At 35.3% G+C, this 22294-nt stretch overlaps 1 protein-coding gene across 1 annotated transcript in view; it reads right to left on the bottom strand.

Annotated features, from left to right (window-relative positions):
- The window catches only part of METTL25 (methyltransferase like 25), a 113929-nt gene that overhangs the window by 2222 nt on the left and 89413 nt on the right, over positions 1-22294 (bottom strand). Inside the window, exons 9-10 of the mRNA XM_008072636.1 lie at positions 13212-13305; positions 290-364 (exon numbers count right to left, since the gene is read on the bottom strand). Coding sequence (XP_008070827.1) covers positions 290-364; positions 13212-13305 — 169 coding nt within the window. The remainder of the gene's footprint in view (positions 1-289; positions 365-13211; positions 13306-22294) is intronic.

Genomic DNA, 22294 nt, shown 5'->3' with positions numbered 1-22294 from the left:
ATTAAAAGGAATGCTTGTGAAATAACTACATAGAAACCAATATGTGTTCAAAGGACTCTGAAACTTCTTTTTGTGCACTTATAATACATTTTAAGAGAAATCTACCATGTGTTCTCTTTATGACATTACTGACACCTAATATAGTTCTAAAATAGGAAATGATCCAAAACAGTTTTTCTACAGTAACAGAAAAACAACATAGATTGCTTGGCCCCATAATAGAATTTAATAGGACCCTATTCAAGTCTAGCAACATATCCAATTTAATACGTTTAACTCTGATATTTACCATATTAAAAGCTTCCAGCTCATTCATTCGAGGCTTATATTTCTCGTAGTAGTTCAATATAATTTTTTCTGGCAGCTTCAGGATCAAAAACAGAATTAAATTTAATAATAGTTAAAAATAATTTTCTTATCAAGCATATAATTAAAGTAAAATAAACATGATATCAACTTAAAGCAACCTCAGGTATTTGAAGAGCTCCCTCTGAAAGGATCTATAAAGCAAGTCAACATAAATCTATATTCACTTAAATCTTCTACACTGATAGAGGTTATTCAGCATATCACAAATAAAACCACTAATAACATCCTATTAATTTTGTTTAATTTCAACAGTTAATGAGGAAATAATTTCACTTGCTACTATGACGTTTAGGGCAATAGGAGGAGCACAAACATTTTTTGACTAAAATTAAAATGTAAAATGCTGTATCTAAAACTATATATCCTTGAGAATAATTCAGAGACAATAGGAAAGCATATGTTCATATTTTCTGTAATATTGACTTAACGTTATAATTTTCTTTCTTTCTAAAACAGATACCTATGGTACATTGAACCCTCCTACTTTGTAGGACATTTTCCAGTTCACTGACATGTTTTTGCTCCTACTAGATTAACTTTATGTTTATTGAGTCAACTAAGCTTATTTCTGAACCTGTTATGTCAGTTATATTATTGTAATATTATACAGGTTGAATATCCCTAATTCAAAATAAAAAATGTTCCAAAATCTGAACACTTTTTGAGTGCCAGCATGACACTCAAAGGTATTTTGCCTACTGGAACATTTCAGATTTTTAGAATAGAGATGTTCAATTGGCAAGTACAGTATATAAGGCAAATATTTCAAAATAAAAAAAAAAAATCAAAATCCGAAACACTCTGGTCCTAATATTTTAGATGAAGAATGAGTCAATCTGTAATATAAATAAATGTTACATAACCAATAAAATATGGTAGTAAAGGAAAAGATATTTCTATAAATTCAATGCCTTTGTGAAAGGCTTGATAAAGAAAAGTCACCAAAAGAAACTGCTGTCAATTTCATATAGTCAAAACAAATATGAAAGACTGTATAAAAAGAATAAAAAATTCTAAAAAAGTTATACTCAGATTTCTTTGCAAAGTCTAAATAAATTTATTATTTTTTCAAAGCCCCTATTTTTTAATTATTGCCTAAGTTTATTTTGAATTTAAGAAGTATACTAGATAACTGCAAAAAGTAAGGCTTTGTATCATCCAATTTTTGTGAACCTTTCCAGGAAAAAAAAAAAAAATCTCCCCTTCTGGTAAAGAACCCATAAAGATTACATACCCCTCACCCTTTAAAAAATTTTGCCCATTTTTGAATCAAATGAGTACCTGCTGGACCAAACTTTTGCAGTAGAAAATATTGGACTAAATCCAGGATTGCACTTCAAGGCAGTAATTACACATTCCCATATCACAAAATTGTGTGTGTGTGTGAGTTACAGCCTTTAGTCTTCTTTCTACCATCCTGAGATGAGTAGCTGCAGGATAACTCAGAACTCATAATCTTTTCCATCCTGCTTCCTACAAACATGACTTTTCAATGTGATTCTTGGAATCTCTATATTCTTTATTTCTCTTTTGTTATCAGTTGTGTTTGTTTCAGACTGTTCTTCAGGATATGACACTTTAGGCAACTGTGTCCTGTTGGCTTTGTCTAAGATCAGTAACCCTGGGTATTTCCTCTTGGCATCTTTCTGCATCTCTCTTTTAGCTTCATTGTGCTTCATAATACACATAGTTTGAGATTTAAAATTCCTTCTGATTTTGTCAAAGAAGGAATTTGTGTTTGTTTCTCTTTTGATTTGTTGCTTTTGAGTGATTTTGAAGAGAAAAAGTTGGAGAACAACTATCTTTCCTTTCCTATTAAAAAAAGAAAAACAAAAAAAAGCTTTTTGTGTCCCTTTAAATGAACCAAAACTAGATATCATAGACTATGTATTATAAGTAGGTTTAATGCAAAAAAGACAGAGCTCCAAACAGTGAAGACATATGCAAACTTGTGTACAAAAAAACAAAACAAATTAAAATGGTCTTGTTCTTAGCTCAGTAGTTTAGTAACTAAAAAGTGTAAAAATGGCCCTTTGTTTCTGTGGGTTCCGCATCTATGGATTCAATCACCCATAGATCAAAAATACCCAGAAAAATAAAAACAAAAACAAAAAAAATAACAATACAGAGTGGTATCAGCAAGATGGCTGACTAGAGATGCCTGGTGTTTGTCACCCCCCACAAGAAAGAAGAAAGGCAGTGAATAGTCAGATAAGACTTTAGTACAGTGTTGAAGGGAGAGTGCTGGAGAGTGGAGATGCACCAGTGGTGACTGGAAGCTGGGGTTGGGGGGGCGGGAAGTGGTGGTGGGACGGGGAGCAGGAGAGCAGCATGAAATGGAGACACCTGGCCTCTGTAGCACCATCTTCCCTTCCTAGATCAGACCTGTCCAGAGTCAGGAGATAATTTCCATTGTAGGGAAAAGGTAAGCTGAAGAACCCCACCAGCCCCCATTGCCACTGCAAACACCTACAATCCTTTCTACAAAACAACCCCATTGTCCACACAAGCCTTGAGTCCAGTTTGTAAAGCTGCTGGGAATTTTCACAGGTGCATTGTCCCAGATTAGGAGTATAACGTTTGCACTTTCCCTGCACCTAGACCCCTGTGAGCCAAGCTACTGCAACATAGCACCATTTTAAAACTAGAGAAACCTTCAGAGTATGCACTTCTTTGGGAGCTAGTAGACACTGCACCTCTCCAGTATTGGCATTCCATCTTCATTCTACCAAGCCCACACAGGTGGCTGCATGCCTCAATCCAACCTGCGTGAAGCCTGGGCCCAAGATCAGCTGTGACTCTGGTCGTACACAGCAGGGAAATTAATTCCTGCTGTTCTCACCTTCAGCCAGAAGGACAGTCTGGTGGCCCAGCCTAGCACAAATGCATCGTTAAGCCAGCCAAACTGCTGCATACCCTTCCTTTGAGGGAAAGAGACCCTCAAGCCTCTAAAGCAACTGACATGCACCTGGACCAGCTGAGCTTCTAAGCACCTACAGTCAGGCCTTGTGAAAGCCCTGTTATGCCCCATCCCCGCAGACAAACCCCTAGCCTGCTGAATGGCCCTGTCCTCTTAATTAAGGCCTGTAAATGTGTTCTGTAGGTTTTTCCTGGAGGATAAGTCCCCAAGTTGGCTAAGTATCTGTGATCCCAGGACCTAGACCTGAGAAACGGTCCTTGGGGTCACTTGTAGGCCAGCTGAGCAGCCTTGCACACCTGTTTCCGGTCTGAGAAGCAGTTCTGTGGGCCGGTCCCAGCAGACATACCCTAGGTTAGCTGAGCAGCTGTGCACTTGCAATGCAGACCTCGGAAGCATACCTGTCAGCTATTCCCAGCAGACATGCCTCAGGCCAGCCAGGTAGCTGTGAGCTGGCATCCCGAGTCTGAAAACAGTCCCATGAGCAGCCTTGTGCCTGCAGTTCAGGCTTGAAAAACAGCCTCAGGGGACCTCCTCCAGCAGACACACACCCAGGCTAGCAGAGAAGATGAGCAACCATGTCCCAGGCCTGAGAGCCTCAAAGTTCACCCATGGAAAACATGCCCACAGTTCAGCCAAGCAGCTGTGTGCCCACATGCCAGACCTGAGAAACAGCTCCATGGGCCTCTACTGGGAGTCACAACTCCAGGATGGTTGTACTTCTGGCCCAAGTAACACCCAATAGCCACAGCCCCAGCTTTAAGTTGGCTGACCCATTGAGTGCATGTATGCACACCCAAACCTACGAAACAGCCTGGTGAGGCCATACCCTGGAAAGCTGTGCCAATCACTGACACAAATTCTCTTAGCCTAGGACACTGAGACACAAACATCACTTGCATGCACTACAGTGTTAGAAACTACATGGAGACTACACTACTGTGTCCACCTAGGATCATAGCCTGTGTGCTCCACTGGCTAAGGAAAGACCCATTCATATAAATAAGTCTTTCCCTATTAAACCTACTCTATAAAACTGGAAAAAGCAACCTTTCAACCTGATGCATAAAAACTAACATAGGGACACATCACACATGAAGAAGGAAACATGACAACATCTCCAAAGAAACACAATAATTCTCTAGTAGCAGACCCCAAATATAAGGAAAATATGAAATGTCAGAAAAAGAATTATAATAAGCTTAAGAAAACTCAGTAAGGTACAAGAGAATTCTATAATACAGACAGAAACGTCAATAAAATACAAAAACCAAATCATTATTTGATAAATTAAGTAGATATAAAAAATAAACAAACAGAAATTCTACGGCTGAAATATTCAATGAATACAATTAAAAATACAATTGAGAGCAACAACAGATTAGACTAAGAAGAAGAACAAATTTCTGAACTTGAAGACAGGTCTTTTGAAATAACACAAGCAGAGAAACAACTAGAACAAAAGCCTACAGAATTTGCATTATGGGCATTCTAGAAGGAGAAAAGAAGAAAAAAGGTGCAGAAAACACATTTATGAAATATAAATAGCTGAAAAGTTCCCAAGTCTTGGAAGATAAACGTGGAAGTCTAGGAAGTGCAAGGGACCCCAACTAGATTCAACCCAAATAGTTCCTCTCTGAAGCACACTAAAATAAAACTGTCAAAAGTCAGAGACAAAGAATTCTAAAAGCAGCAAGAGAAAAACATCAAGTAACATATATAAGTAAATACTGATTACATTAACAGGGGATTTCTCCACAAAACTTTACAGGCCAGAAAAGAATGGCAAAATATATTTAAAGTACTGACACAATTAAAAAAAAAAAATCCCATGTCTAACAAAGAAAGCAAAATAATTTTAAAAAGTGATTTCATGCTTTAATCAGCTTTTTATATCAAACACACAAAAATCAGTCTCCTTAGATTAGAGTATAAAGAAACTGTAAGATGAAGATACTATCTCACTTAATCTTAACATCAATCTTTAAGATATACTAAAACATGGGTACCATGGCCATAAAGATTAAAATAATAAACACTGGGAATACCAAAAGCAGGGAGGCAGGGAAGAGGATGAAGGTTTAAAAACTACCTATGAGGTATAATGTTCACTATTTGGAGACACCAGAGATAGAGATCCAATTCCCACCAGTATGCAATACGTCCATGTAACAAACATACACCTGTACCCACAATCTATAAAAAAAAAGAGATTCAAGAAATATTTCAACCAAATGCAATTCATGATTAGTAATGACATTTCTTTTTTTTTTATTTTTGAGCTGGAGTCTCACTCTGTCGCCCAGGCTGGAGTGCACATGGACACCCCAGCGTTGACCTGCTGGGCTCAGAAGATCCTTCCACCTCAGCCTTCCAAGCAGCTGAAACTAGAGGCGTGCACTACCATGCCCGGCTAAATTTTGATTTATTTTATTTTTATTCTTTATTTTTTTAATTTTTATTGTAAAGATGTGGAATACAATTCAGGGTTAGGTATACAAACATTGATCATGCAGGTACCCCTTGATTTACTTTAGAGATGAGGTCTCGCCAAGTTGCCCAGGCTATTGTTGAACCTGTGGGCCCAGACAATCCCCCCACCTTGGCCTCCCAGAGTGCTGGGATTACAGGGTTGAGTCACTGTGCCCACCCTTAATTTTTTAAAAAGAGATTATTGTGATAAGCAAGGAAATCTAAGTATGGTCTAATCATTAGATGGTTATATGGTATCCAAGATAAATTGGTTGAGTGTGACAACTGCCTCATGGTGGTGCCAAAAATGTCCTTTATTCTTAGGCACAGGTGATCATCATCTATGTGAAAGGAAATTAAAACTTAATTTTAAAAAAGATACTTCCAAACTTAAAAAAAGATACATATATTCATGGTCTCATTTTATAGATGTCATAATAGAGCATTAAAGTCAGTGAGAGCCTATGTAGGGGTCAACTTCCTGGAGGTAAAGGAAGGCAACAGAACTGAGGCATACTGACTGGCATAGATCATACTTAGGCAAGTACAGACATGAACTTTTAAACTGAGATGGCAACTGGGAATATTGGTCATTAATTCTGTTTGCTTTCTGTTGCTCTATCCCTATATCTAGAAAAAGGAACTAGTATTGATTAAGCCATATAGTAAAACCCCAACTTGGGCTGTGAAGCAGGTACAGGGAGATAACCAGTATAAAGAGAAACTGGAGAGTAGGACAGTAATTAAGAAATCATACTCAGGTGCTTTAGTCTCCCTGAACCCTCTCACTTTTAAAAAAATTTGTATTATTTTTATTTTAAAGATGTGGGGTACAATTCAGTATTAGGTATATAAGTAGTCATTGTACAGGTGAAGTTTGGGTCGCCTACTGATCCTTACTTCTCCTGGTTTGGGATCAGACAACCTTACTGATGTTACGTGCTCCCTCCTCCCTCCCCTGGCATTGTCCTGCTACTGTCAATCCTTCTCTTGTAGTATCAGGATAAATGTTCAGGACTCACTTTTGAGTGAGATCATGTGGAATAGGCAACCAATTCCTGATTAAAATCCCCAAAAGCCCATGCCATAAGAGATAATATAGACAAGTGGGACCTCATCAAACTGAAAAGCTTCTTCAAAGCAAAAGACACCCACCTCTCACTTTCAGTGTCATTAGTTGACAGTTATTTTAACTCTAATATAGCCTATGAATTAGACTGTATATGTGTTAGTATCCAACATGTTTCACACACTCGGCCACTTTGATCTAATCTTCAAGAGTTTCAAGTGTTAAAGTTCTGGATATAAGCATATGTTCAGCTTTTCAATAAAATTCATCATTCCTTGACTTTCATCTGCCTATTATTTCAAACTTTAATTCTTCAATCTTTTTATGAAGTACATTTATTTTGTCTAGTGATAAGCATGACTTTTCTCTTTATTCTTCCTTATAGGTTTATTGTTCACCTGAAGAATGCTAGTTTTGGAAAAATGCCAAACAAACATTCTTCTTACACTCAATGTGTGTAAATAATATAACAAGTCATTTTCAGATTGTATTTATTTCAGTAATTCTAATAATCTAAAATAATGACAAAAATTGTTTTCTCATATATTGATAGCAGTATTAATAAGACAAATAAATGGCTCTCATTTTTCCTTTCTTACAGTAAAAAAGTAAATAAAAGGTATAATGTATTTTCCATATTTGTCCGTATTCTTTCAATGATAATATCTTCTACTACTCCCTAGAGCTGTTGGCTGCCAGGGAGACATTTGTATACCTTATATTCCTCTGTGGTTAGCAGGGAGAATAAAGATACTTTTTATAAACAATGTGGCTGTTCTTACATAGAATTAGACTTATGTGACACTTTTCTATTAATTAATGAGAACATCTTTTAACATCTGTGCACTTGGCATTAAATATTATTAGGCTTAGGCTTTGAGCAAAATTTTGGCATACAGTTTTTGAGCACAATTTGAGAGAAGTATAATTGTTAACTTTTTCCCCCCAAATGTAATTGCTCTCAATCTATGCAATCAAAAGTTACAGGAAACAAAAGTATTTATAATATGCTTATTTAAAAAAAAAAAATTGAGGTGCGTATGCGATGAGGACTAAAAGTATAATATCAATTATGCCATTACAAAAATAAGCTCTCAGGGGTATATAATTCAAGAGAAAAGAGCATGATGCCATAATAACTTAGTTAAAAGGACAGTTGCTGGAATCAGGCGTAGACTTAACGTTAAGCTTTCTGATAACTAAGGTAGAAAAGAAATAGGTTGAGTGTTCTTTGGAGAAGATCATCCTATCATGAAAAAGTGAAAAGAAATTTATTATGTAGTTTGTTATTTATATGTAGCAGAACTCAGTTAACATAAGAGCTTCTTAATAATGTCTTAATTGAATGACCAGAATCAAATAGGTTAAGATTCAGAACACTTCCAAATTGCAAACCGTATTTTGTTGTGTTCCTGCTCAATCATTGCTTAGGGAAAGAATCACAGGCTGCAGCTTATACACAGGTCTTCCCAAAGCCACATGTTTCCCCCCTTCTACCTTTCTCATTGTATTGCACTTAGGGTTTTGAGACTTCTGGCAGGCCTGCTGCTAGCCTACAGGTTGTCTTTGTGAAAATTAGAAAAAGACTTCCTACTTTCCTTTGAGTGGATACGGTCCTGGGTCAAGGTACTGATCTTACATGGAAGATGGGCTGGAATTTTTGTCTCTTTTGTGCCAACTGGGTGTCCTCATGCAGAATAAAAACTGTACAACCCTATGTGGTAGCATTGCTGATCAAGTGGTGTGGAACAGAAACTCCATCCAAATAGGTATGAAAGAGATCAAGTAAATCAACTAGATCTTCTTAAATTGTGTATATGGGTGGGGTAAGGAGATTTAAAATGATATACGAGATTTATTGGAAGTGGGAAGCATAATCATGAATAAACAAGACATAGATAAGTAAAAATAATGAGAGAAAAAGTGATAGAGAATGAGTGAAATAATTGGCTCAGGAGCTGAATCACGACAATGGTAAGCACTGAATTGCTATAATCACTATAATACAAGCACTATTGTTCAGAAAGCAACAATAAGTCACTCACTATGGCTGTTTTGAATCCTGCTTCCTATTAACAAACTACATTCTTAGGAGGCCAGGTCGTACATCTTTTCTGAGTTCTTGCGAAGCTGCCAGATTCCAGTCTTTCTTTAAGAGTTGTGTATGTATTTCTGGAATAACTTCTCATCAATTATTGAGAAACCAGCAAATCTTTATATCTTGCAGTCAAAGAGTTGAGTAACACAGTCTTTCCTTCTTTAAGTCTTGATAAAAAGCAAACTAGTTAAACCTTGTTCTGATAATATATTCCTATAGGAAATAATTACAGTAGTTGCAGGGGTATGAACATAGAAGGATGGTTCTTTAATGATGTGATTTGACATAGAAATGAGGCTTGGATATACAATTATATATGGATAGCATGACCCTTGAAAGTAGGAAATCATATAATTTATCTTCCAAAATGGGACACTTTTGAGAATGAAATGAAAATGTTATTAATAATCAGGGAAGCACAAAGGGTATAAAGCATACTCTCTAAGACAAGCCAAGAAATATATTCACTGTAATTTTAAAAAATCACATTGGTTGGGCTTGATAGTTCAGCTTGTAATCCCTGCAATTTGGGAGGCCAAGGCAAGTGGATTGCCTGAGCCCGCAGGTTCAAGACCAGCCCGGGCAACTTGGTGCGACCTTGTCTCTACAATAAATAAAAAAGTTGCTGGGCATGGTAGCACATACCTGCAGTTCTGGCTACTTGGAAGGCTGAGGTGGAAGGATCGCTGGAGCCCAGTGGGTCGACATGATGGCCGAAAGTGTCCAGCCTTGGCGACAGAGTGAGACTACAACTCAAAACAAACAAACAAACAAAAAAATCACTTTAATTGCAAATTTCTCAACCTGGATTTTTGATAGGAAGAAAAATAACAGAGGTTTCCCCTCTTCTTAAGTAGAATGTTAGTTTCCTTCTATTTTTTTAAGTTGGACTTTTACTCTGTCACCCAGGCTGGAGTACAGTGGCACAATCATGGCTCACCACAGTCTTGACTTCCTGGGATCAGGCAATCCTTCCACCTCAGCCTATCAAGTGGCTGGGACTACAGGTCCATGCCACCATGCCTGGCTAATTTTTTGATTTTTTTTTTTTGTAGAGACAAGGTCTTGTTGTATTGCCTAGGCTAAAGCTTTTTTTTTCCTTCTAGCTTTGGCCTCCCAACATGATAGGATTACAGGTGTGAGCCACTGTGCCTGGTTGAATGTAAGTTTCTTGAGGGCAGGGAATTTTATATCCTGTCACCTAACAGGTGTCTGCAAAAAATTTGATTCCCCTCCCTTCCTCATGTTTCTCATTATAAATGTAAAATGGCACTTTTTAAAAACATGGGGTTTATAAAGGGAACATTAGATGACTGCAAATGGAATCACTAAGATGATAAAAGCTTGAAGTCAGAGGTTCTTAATTGGGAGTAATTCTGCCACTGTCTGGAGACTTTTAAAAGTATATATACTTCTGACATCTAGGAGGTAGAGACCAGGGATGCTGCTAAACATCCTATGACAGCCCATCATAGCAATGAACTATCCAAATAATCTAGTGCTGAATTTTGAAGGATAATTTTGCAGGGTACATATTCTATGTCGATGAGATTTTTTTTTCCCCCCTCAACACTTTAAATATTTCATCCCATTCTCCTCTTGCTTGTGTAGTTTATGAGGCGAATCTGGATGCAATTCTTACTTTGGTTCCTCTATAGGTAGGGTGTCCCCTGCTCCCCAAGCTTCTCTCAAAATTTTCTTCTCATCTTTAATTTTCTGTAGTTTGGAAATAATTTGCTTTGGTGTCGTTTTTGGGTATTTACCTGCTTGGTGTTCTCTGAGATTTCTGGATCTGTAGTTTGGTGTCTAACACAAATTTGAATAAATTTCTGTCATTATTGTTTCAAATACTTCTTCTGTTCCTCTCTTCTCCTTTTGCTGATCCCATTATGTGTATTTTATACCATTTGTAGTTGTCCCACAGTCCTTGGATAACTACTTCTGTTTTCTTTTTAGTCCTCTTTTTGGTTTTCAGTTTTCAAATTTTCTGTTAATACAGCCTTAAGTTCAGAGACTTTTTTCCTCAGCTGTGTCAAGTCTACTAGTAAGACCATCAAAACAATCCTTCATTTCTATGACAGCATTTTTTTTGTCAATCTCTAGCATTTCTTTATGGTTCTTTTTTAGGATTTCTCACTCTCTTCTTACATTGTCAATCTATTCTTGCATGCTGTCTACTGTACCCATTAGAACCTTCAGCATATTAATCGTCCTTGTTTTAAATTCCTGGTCTGGCAATTCCAACTCCTTGCCTTATCTGAATCTGGTTCTGATGCCTGTTCTGTCTTTTCAAACTGCAATTTTTGCCTTTTTACAAGCTGTAAATTTTGCCTTGCAATTTTTTTCTTGATAGTCAGACATAATGTATTGGGTAAAAGGAACAGCTATAAATAAGCCTTTAGTGATATGGTAGTAAGGCCTGAGAGAAGGGAAATGGTTTGCAGTCCTATGATTAGTCTCAGTCTTTTAATGAGCCTGTGCCTCTGTGTTATGATCTTGCCCAGTGATTCTCAGTATTTTTCCTTTTTCTTGGGTGGGAAAGCATGGCTAGGGAAGGCTGGAGTTGGACACCACCTGTGTCCTAAATGGAGGGTTAGAGTTGGCTAGAGTTGGATGTTTTCCTTCCCCCAGGTCAATGAGGCTCTGATAAAACCATAGCGGGTGAGGCTCTGATGAAATTGTCTCTGTTTAGGGCAGATATTGTTAAGAAGAAGAGAGTGCTCTGATATACTTCAAAATGGTTACTTTTTCACTCCCCTTGCAGGAAGCACAAGGGGACTTTTCTCTGATATTCACCAGAACCAGACTGAGTCCACGGAGGTAAAACTCACAAAAGTATGGGGGCCACCTTATGATTGGTTTCCTCTGTAGTTTTTAATTTTAAAGTTGTCCACAGTAAGCCTTTAATAATGACAATTTGCATTAATTTGTCAATGACTGTTCAGGTTTTCCTACTCTGGCACTCATTTCTGTGCAGGTTTCTGCGTAAGTTGTGAATCTCTATGTTTGATTATCTCTACAGTTTGGGGGCAGCAGTTTACCCTCTGATTTCATTTCTCTTACTGATTCAAGAAGAGTTGTGGGTTTTTATGTTTGTGTAGATTTTATTAGCCGTTAAGACTGACTGCAAACTGTCTACTATAAGTATTTTTGTGAAAAGTGACTGAGGTAACATTTGTGATGTCCTTAACATAGTATCTATTAACAGGCAAAGTGTTCAGAAATATTAAAGATATGCACTAAAGGTCTGCACCAAAACCAGTTGGAAGGAAGATAAGTCCAATATGTTAAAAACCTTACAAAGTCTGAAATAAAGTAACTAGTACAGTATATAAATGTCTATTCTCATTTATTTATGCAAAACTAGGAGGGTCTCTGTTTTAGTGACTAAATAAAAATATTTTAAAGAATCATATTGATTGTGTTATTACTAGTAGCACATATGTAGAAATTAAAATAATCTTATAGTTATCATTTATTATGTACATTGTGTTAAAAACTTTATGTATATTGCCCTATTTAATCCTTCCTAAATCCTATAATTTTTTTACAGCCATTTTACAGGTTAGGGAACTGACTAACACCAGTTCAATTGCTTAAGTAATAAAGCAATTGGAAATGAAATGACTAGCTGGTATAATAATTAGTGATATATTAACTATAACTTAATTATTATTTAATAATTTCAACAATACATTTTAATAATAATTATAATAGCTTAATCATGCCTGTGTAACTTTTCTATTTCAAGAGATCCATTTCATTCCTTTAACCACCTATTGTACTCTTATTTTCAATTTATAATCAATTCAAAATACCACAGTATACCACATTTGGCTCATTTGAATCATACTGAAAGTTTTTTTCCCCTCAATGTTAGAATATTTATTACTATCAGTCAACCAGCTTACCTTTCTGCTTTCAACCATAGTTAATACATTATTAGCTCTTAGGCCTCCTATGATATTAGAACTTTCCATTATTTCTAATTCCCATTTGTACTGTTGTCTTGCTTTTTAACTTTATTTTGATTTGTGAATTGGTGCATTTTTAACTCAATAAACTTAAAGGAGGAAACTCTCTGGAAATGTACAACAGCAAACTATCTACAATTATAGGAAGGATAAAATGGAATAAAGATGCAGAATGTTTGGTTTCAATATAATTTAGACTTTTTCACAAATGGGAGAAAGGTACAAGGTGTATTATTTTGTATCATCTCAATTTCATTACCCCATAGAAATTCTTCTGTCCTTTATGAAAATAATGAATAATCATATACTGACCTTGGACTCATCTAATCCAAGTTTCTTTAAAGACTTTCTGACATACTCCAGAAAGGAAGAACATTTGGAATAAATTTTACCAACATGCCGATCACTGCAAAGAAAAATTGAATAATTATAATTTTTTAGTTTTTCTAATTTAACTTATAGGTGGTTTGAAATTCAATCATGAAATATTTAAAAAATATCTTCTGTGTATATGGCACAAGATCCAGATGTGATCAAAATGTAGAAAAGTTTCTGTGAACATTTTAAAGCTACAAATTACAAAGTATGCAGGATCTGCTTCTGAAAATTCTTACAACATACAGCAGTGAAAGACAATATTATGGAGACAATATTATGAGAAAGAAGTTTTAAACTTATAGAATTAAAAAGTCTCATTTTTTAAAAAAGGAACTATAAGTCTTTCAAGTTTCCATTGTGCTACAAAACAGATTTCAGTTTTACTGGCTTATTATAACAGTGCACATTTCATTGCAACACCTGCTAATAGAGGCAATAATTCAACAGCTATGCCAAGAAGATTTCTTCAATACTAGCCATTGACCAAGTACCATATGCTGAGCTGGGTCTGATTTGATCTCATTTATGCTCTGCAGGTTTTTACTATAATTAAACAAAAATCATGAGATGGCTTGAATTTAATCAATAAAATGCTAGTATAATGTAAAAGTCAAGGGGTTAAAGAAAATCATCACTTACAAGTTATCAAAGACAATAAAGAGAGTCTCATTTATTCTTAGCAGTGCAATATTAACCCCTCTGGTTAAATAGACACAATGTTCTATTAAGTCTTCCTTTAAAATATATCTCAAAGGTGTGCCTTCAGTTCATTTCAAGAGGGCCACCTCAATTCCACTTTGTATTACCCCATGTCCTGATTACTGAAACTATTCCTAATTAAGACCTTTAACTGAAGTCCCTCTGCTTCATTTCTGCCTACATGTCATTTTCAAAGACCATTTATATTGTCAGTTTCCTGCTCTGGAAAAGATTTCAGTACGTCACCCATTTCTTGGGATAAATCTGAAACTTCTTAGTAAAGCAACCAGGACCCATTATATCCATATTTCCCATCTGCATATCCCTTTACATTCCAGAACTTAGTTTTTCTCCCTAGATAAGCCTGCTCATTGTTTCAGACTGTCCTCCTCACTTCTGCCTTGCACGTTTGCTCATTCAGTCACCAATTAAAAGATTATCAGGTTCCCCACTCTTCTCAATTTAATTGAACTGGAGTCATTCTTTATGACAAAGTGTAAATGCACATGTTCTTTTTGGTAACATGACTAGAAATAATCTTTTCTAATTTTGAACTTCTATATCCCTTATCCTTCTTCCATGCATTTGTTATTTTATCACTGCCTTGGATAAGTACGGGTTCCAGGAGGCAGAAAAGAATATTTTTATGTTTCTCTATATATATACTTTTGTATCTTGTATATAGCATCATATAATAGATATATAGCTTATGTTTCACAGAATATTGATTAACTGTGTAGCTAGAAAAAAGATGCTATTTAATATCAGCTTCTTGTTCCTCCCCTTAAAATGGTTTTTAAGCTTGGATTTAAAAAAAAATACTGAGGTACAAGAACTTAAGTCATTTCCACGAGCCAGTAATTCTGACTCTAATTTTGTACTATTCATTGCTATCTTATAGAGAAGCTCTTGAGAGAAGGCACAAAATAGCCAAGAAGAATGTGGCTTCTAGTCAGACTGGATCTATCATCTATGAATTCCTTTTTCATAAAAATGAGATAACAATAGTATTTACTTTGTAGAGTCACTGTGAGAATTAAATTAAGTAACACATATACGGTGCTCAGAACAAAGTCATGATGTAAGCTATTGTTGTTACTATTATTGTTGTTGTTTGTAAAATTACTGGAATTAGAATCTAGATTTTTTTTTTTAAATTACAGAGTTAAGACCAAGAGTAAGATGTTCACAAGTAAGTGCTAACCATTATATGTTGAAGAGAGAATATAGTGTAAGTGTAGGTGGTATAGATTTGTTCCCTGGTAATATATTTCATGCTGCTTGAAAATAAGAGAAACATTTTCAGTTTTAATTTATCCTTGTCTTACTTTTACTTTTCAAAATATACTACAATATTTGTTTTTGCAAAATATCACAGTATGATTATTATAAGATTGCTTTTAGAGTGTTAAGCAGTAATTTGCTACATAAGATTTAAAAAAAAATCTTTTGTTAATCTGCACCGTTTCAGACCTGTTTTTAGCAATAACCAGGAAAAAATGTCAAACAAATAGAATTAGAAAGGTGATTATTTGATATGTTACTTCTCTTTTAATTCTTGAAGAGCTTTATGAATCGTAGGACTAAGATGTAAATCCTTAAAACAGTATATAAACCTGATGTGATCGGGTCCTCTTTTGACTTTTCCAACATTTTAAAATGACACTGCCTCCTCAGCAACACTGGCATTCTTTCAGTTTCTTGAGCACACCATGCTTTTAGTTAGAAATAATTTTCTTGGAATACTCTACTCTTAATCCTCTTGCTTTGGGAACCCCAAACTTTTCCTTCAGATCCTATCTTAAATGTTGCTCCCTTAGATAAGCTTTCCTGTCCCTCTAGAAGAATTCAGGCTCCTGATACAGAGATCCTGTCCATCACATAGCCCCTCTTCTTTGTTTCCCTGATTATCTGTTTCTCCTTTGATATTACAAGCCAGCAAACCTCTCCAAAGCAGGGGAATGCACCCCAAGAGAAAGAGAATATTAAAAAATTTACTTTTATTTTATCTTTTTAAAAAAATTCAAAGTTTGTGTTTATTATAATATCTATTCAACACACTCATGGAAAGACGTATATCACTTACAAATATATATTAATTTTTGCATGCATGTTCAAAAATGTTTATTGACAGAGTTGTGAAATGTAACAGTATGTTTGAGATCACTACTCTAAGTAGCTGGAGAACAGAGCTTTTGTTTTGCTCATGACTATCTCCCCAAAACCTAGCACAGTACCTCACATAGCAGGATCTCAATGAATAACTTAAATCATTAAATAAATCAATCATCTATCAGATTGTAGAAATACATACATATAGTTATACTATAATAAAAAAATGCATTAACATAGTAAAGAGATCTATTTATGTAACCAAATAGATATGAGTATAGTTAGTCTTCATTATACAAACAAGTGTAATTTAAAACATATAGATAATTACTGAAGAAGTATATAAGAAAAAGTATAAAGGAAACAATATAAACAACAATAACAGTTGATATTTCTTTTGCACTTACTTTGTGCCAGTGATACTTAAATCCTTTGCTGTATTTAACTCATTTAATCCTCACAACAACCCTGTGTAAGACATCCCATTATTATTGCCATTTTAAAGATTTCAATGAGGTCAAGTAAACTACCCTACACCTCACTTCAGAATCTGGAATATTAACTACTAGTCAGTATCCTACAGCATAGTACTTAACTGGAATTCATAATCAATATTGGAATTAAATGGAATTCATAATCAATATTGTTAACCTGCAGATAAAGAATGGCCACCCCTGTGCTAGCAGGTAAATAGATGTAAGCAGATTTCATGGCAACCTGGCAGAATATGTGTATATATTTGTAAAGAAAAGCTATGCAGATCTTCCTGATATATTCAGGGAAAAAGAATTTTAGTGCAACTATATATAGTAAATAATTCTCATAATTAAAAAATTATGAGAAGATGTACATGTTTTAGGAGGAGACTTGTTCTTTCTAAGTCACTTAGACTACTAAGTGCTAGACTTACTGACCAAACGCATAAGCAGTTAGGACCAGTCATATGTATGTAAATTCTTTTCAAATGGTACTCGTGTTAATTAGGTCATTTATGAATTCATCTCAAAAAACATGCTTTAAACTATTGTACATGCATGATAGTGTAGTGGCTGGCATAGGTTTTATTTGAACTCAAGACTGAATAGGCTTGAATTAATACTTATTAACACTTAACTTCTTTGTCTCTCCTTTACCATCAGTAGAATGGCATTAAATGTATCTCATAAGGCCGAAGATAAAAATAAAGTACTACTGTACTTGCCTCAAAAAAAAAAAAAAAGGATATTTTTTAGGCCAGGTGTGATCCCTGTACCTCATGCCTGTAATCCCAGTAATTTGGGAGGCCAAGGCAAGAGAACTGCCTGAGTCCAGGGGTTCAAGACCAGACTGGGCAACTTAGTGAGACCTCGTCTCTACAATAAATAAAAAAATTAGCCGGGCATGGTAGTGAGTGCCTTTAGTTCCAGCTACTTGGAAGGCTGAGGCAGAAGGGTCGCCTGAGTCCAGCAGGTCGAGGCTGTGGTGGACCTGAGCAAGCCACTGCACTCCAACCTGGGCAACAGAGTGAGACTCTAACTAAAAAAAAAAAAAAAAAAAATGTGAGGAAAAAAAGGATATTTTTCAGAAATGTCAGTTTAGGGCTATCACCAAACCAATAGATTATCAAGTACAATGAATCAGACTTTTAGAACTTTTGGAGGACATAGGGCAATCTCTAAAGTCTGGGTGTTTTACAAAGTAATCTTAAAAATAATATCTGCAGAGTGAGTTTATAATGTAAAACATAATCTGCTCTTTTATAGTTGCAAGGAAAGGAGACTATTTCATTCATCAGTACATAGAAGGGTCTACAATTTTAAGGATAATGCACTTTTTATTCATTTATCTTAGAGTTAGGGTTTTACTTTATTTCCCAGGCTGGATCACAGTGGTGTAATCACAACTCACTGCAGTCTCAAACTCCTGGGCTCAAGTGATCCTCCTGCTTCAGCCTCTTGCGTAGCTAAGAATAAAGGCATGAACCACCCCTTGACACCTGGCTAAATTCTGCAATTGTATATATTAGTTAAGAAACAGGGGGAAAAAGGACAGGCTTAAGAATCTTTAACTTTCTGCATGGAAAGTAAAAAGGCAGAATAGAATTATTCACAAATGGGATATGGGGCATGTTATATTTTTCAGTAATGTGAGTCTTTTTTGAGAAAGAGCTAGCTATAAAAGAAAGTTCACCATCTTTAATTTCAATAAGAGTACCATTTATGGCATTGCGGCCCAATAAAGTTTTATTCTTCATATTTAATAATTTAAAATAAAAACTTATAATTTATTTATCTTGTCCCCATGCACAAATATTAAAGTAAAAATAGCTCAGTCCAGAGGAATCTTTTTTTTTTTTTAGCACTTAAAGTCTTATAGGCACAGGAAATTTTGCCATTAAATGAACATGATAGAAGATAATAAAAGGAGAGCACAGATCATTCACCAAAGGGAAAAGATGTTATACCATGTTCCTAGGATTTAAATTCATGTACCTGGGCTTATCGTAGCTGACAGAAAACATTAACATTAAAAAATTTAATATTTCAGAAGAATCCTCCATAATATTTTATAATTGACTATTAAGAATATTTGTGATAGTAAAGAAAATGATCCTAAGAACTTTATTTGTTACTGTCATTCCTTTGGAGCTGATAGGCAAATAATCACTTACATTTCAATGAGATCCTAGGAGACGTTAGAATAAATCTTTTCATGATTTTTCTGTGATTTTCAGAGTGAGTTCCACAAAAGTGTTAGAATATTAATCAATTAAAATAGTGTTGAAATATTAATTGTGTGTATGTATATGGTTTGGGAGAAGAAAGGTTGTATGAAGAAATAAGCATAAGCTTCAACAAAGTTAAATAAATTTATTTTAACAATGACAATCATTTGCTATGCTCCAGGCATTGTTTTAAGTACTTTATAAATATTAATTTGTTTTTCAAAATACCCCTTTGAGGTAGGTACTATTATTAACCCCAGTTTACAGATGGGAAAACTGAGGCAAAAGATGTTAAATAATGTGCCCAAGACCATACTGTTATTACGCAGCGGGGACACTAGGATTAGAAACCAGGCAGTAGAGCTTCTGTGCTTATGCTGTTAATGGTGACATTCTGCTGTCTCTCACCAAACTGTTGGGAGTCTTTGAAATATGGATATGCACTGGAAATCTTAAAGAGAAGGATACTGCAGAAGCATGCACTTTATTAAGAAATTATTTTTCCCCAAAGTATTTTTACAGAATCATTCCTCTTTAGGACAACAATCTGGAGAACACTGCTATAATCAAAATCTAATTTATCCCTTTTCAAAAGCTTTACAAAATACTCTGGAGCCAGGTTACTTGGTTCCATCACTTGTCTTGAACAAAACAAAGAAATCATTTGAATTGGGGGATGATCAACAAATAAGTAAAACATGCAGTGTATGAAATAGTAATAAGAGCTGAGGAAAAGCTGGTGAAAGAGGAGACAGAGCAGATATGAAACATTAGAGGGAGCAATAGTGAATGATGGATATCCCAGAGATGATCATTTTGAAAAAAGACCTGAAGAAAGACAGTGAGCTAGCCAAGTGGGTATCTGGGGAGGAGCATTCGAAGGAGAGAGCACAGCACAATAAAAGGCCCCAAGTGGAAGTGTTTCTGCCATTTTCAAGCAACATTAAGGAAATAGTATCCAGAACAGACATGAACAAAGGAAAGAAGAGCAGAAATGAGGCCAGAGAGGAAATGAGGAGCCAGATCATGTCAGGCTTTGCAGGTCACAGCAAAGAGATAAATTTTGCTTCTGAGGTAAAGAGAAGCCACAGAAAGGTTGTGAGCATGATTTCACTTAAAAATATTCATGGGATCACTCTGGCTTTTGTGTAGAGAAGAGATCATAGGAGGAAAAAAGTAGAAGCAGGGAGACCAAATAGGAGGTTTTTATAATAATCTAGGTGACAGACATGGTAGCTTAGACCAAAGTGGTGGCCCCCAGAATGGTGAAAAGTAATAAAAATTTAGATATATTCAAAAGGGAGGGATTACATAATTGCTGAAGGACTGGTCCTAGGCAGTGAGGGATAGAGAAGAGTCAAAATGCCTTCAGAGTTTCTGGCCTGAGCAACTGGAAGAATATGACAATCATTAACTGGACTACAGATTTTGGTATTCACCAGCATACAGATGGTATAATATTTAAAGCCATGAGATGGGATGAAATCGTCTATGTAGTGGATATACACAGGAAAAAAAAAAGCTTCAGCAATTAGAGGTTTGAAAGAGGATGATAAATCAGCAAAACAAAAACAAAACTGAAAAAAGAGCAAGAATAAAAGGTGAGTCTCTTTGAAGATCTTTTTCTAGAATATGAGTGAAAGAAGTATCACAGTAAGTATGATAAACTGGGTGTAGTACTGACAGCAGGCCAAGGAAGATGAGAACTGAGACTGACCATGATATTTCACAACATGGGGTCATTAGTGTTCCTGAACAGGGTGGTTTGCTGGAGTGACAGAAGTAAAATATGACTGGAATATGTTTAAAAGAAAATGGGAAAGAAACTGGCGGCACTTGCAAAAGGTTTTGATGTAAGGAAAAGAATAGATATAGGACAGTGGCTGGGAGAAAAAATGGGGTAAAAAGAACACTTTCAGAATTTGTGCTTTTAACCATGATGATTCATCATTTCGATGAATAAAACTGAAAAACTGGCCATCAAGGAGCTCCCAAGGTGGTAGTGCAGTAGAAACACAATCGTACCATTAGGTTCAATAAGAGCAGTGAAGCACAGCTGAAGTACTATGGGAGAACAGAAGAGGGTGAAAGGGAGAAAAGAAAGCCATCAGAGAGCTCTTCTAAACTGAATTCTAAAGAATACCCAGAATTGTACTGAAAGGATGGCAGAAATGAGAAGGAGAAAATTACAGACAGTTAGAACAGCTCCAAAGAAGCATACAAGGTGTAAAAATAGTTGTATGGGAAATGAAGAGTAACATGGTATGCCAGGATAGTGCGCATGGGAAGCTGCTTAGGATGTAAAGGAGGAAGACTGGGGTGACGGATTAGGTTGGGATACATATTAATAACAGATTTGAAATGGTCTTGAATACCATAATAAGAATATTTTAGCTTTGGGGTGTAAAGGAGAATTAGTAAACATTGGAAAGTTAGAAAAATGACATGACTGCTTCTGAAAGACAAATTATGAAAAATTAAGAATAGATTAAAAGGGGTCCCTCTGTTAGGATAAAGCATGGTCAGCATGCTAAAAAGGAATTAGTATTCTTTCTCTTAATAAAAGTGAATGCACTGGATCTAATTAAAATTCTACTCAAGTGAATCCAGCAACATCCACATGCTTCTCGAAAAATGCAATTGTAAGAGCATGGTTTACTTGTAGCACTTACCAAAGAAATGGTATTATTGTTGATTTTAGAAAAAGGTGAAGCAGATTTATACTAAATAAATAAAAACAAGCACATGCATGATAATATAGCTTATCATACTACTATACCAAAATTCAGTTTCTCCATCACCACAGAATGTTTATGAAATTAATTACTGTGTGCCTTTTGAAAGACTTAAAAGACCACCAATATACAATTTTCACTTAAGGGCCCTCCAAATAATCTTCAAAATTACTTTTCAAAGTAAAAGATACAGACCTAATTTAACCTGACCACATATTATGGTTTAAATTATTAGCTTTAATTTTGTGAGACAGTTTAAGATCTGAGTTTTCACTTTCTTATTTGATTACAGAAAAATCCAAAGTAAAATGAAACTAAGTAACTTATAATTATGGGTAGCAAAATATTATATATTTCTTGTATAGTTGTATATAATTCTCATTATGAAAGAATAATAAAGTGAATAAAGTATACAATTTGGCTTTGTCTGCCCTCTTTCCAAGACATTTTTCCTTGTTTGCATTTCATTCCTCTTAGGTTTCTAGATAAGAACTAATCATGATAATTTTCTATAATTATTGAGTTTTAATAGAAGTGGGCTAAATCAAAATTATAATTAATAAAGTAAAAATGTTATATTGAAGTCCCTGAAAAAGGGTTACTTCTCATCTTAGGCAAAATACACAATTACACTTAAAGGAACTTTCAGAATGTTTCAGGTATTCTAAAACAGTGTAACACTGAAAACGTTATTTTCGTTAACAAGAAAAAAACAAACTCAACAACACGCGAAAGAAGTAATTAAGTAAACTGGGCTCGGTGGCTCA

Source organism: Carlito syrichta, unplaced genomic scaffold (genome assembly GCF_000164805.1).
Source record: "Carlito syrichta isolate Samal-C Ts95f unplaced genomic scaffold, Tarsius_syrichta-2.0.1 Scaffold315363, whole genome shotgun sequence".
Taxonomy (NCBI): Eukaryota; Metazoa; Chordata; class Mammalia; order Primates; family Tarsiidae; genus Carlito; species Carlito syrichta.
Note: the sequence above shows the minus strand (reverse complement) of the source record. Positions and strands in the feature narration are given on the sequence as shown.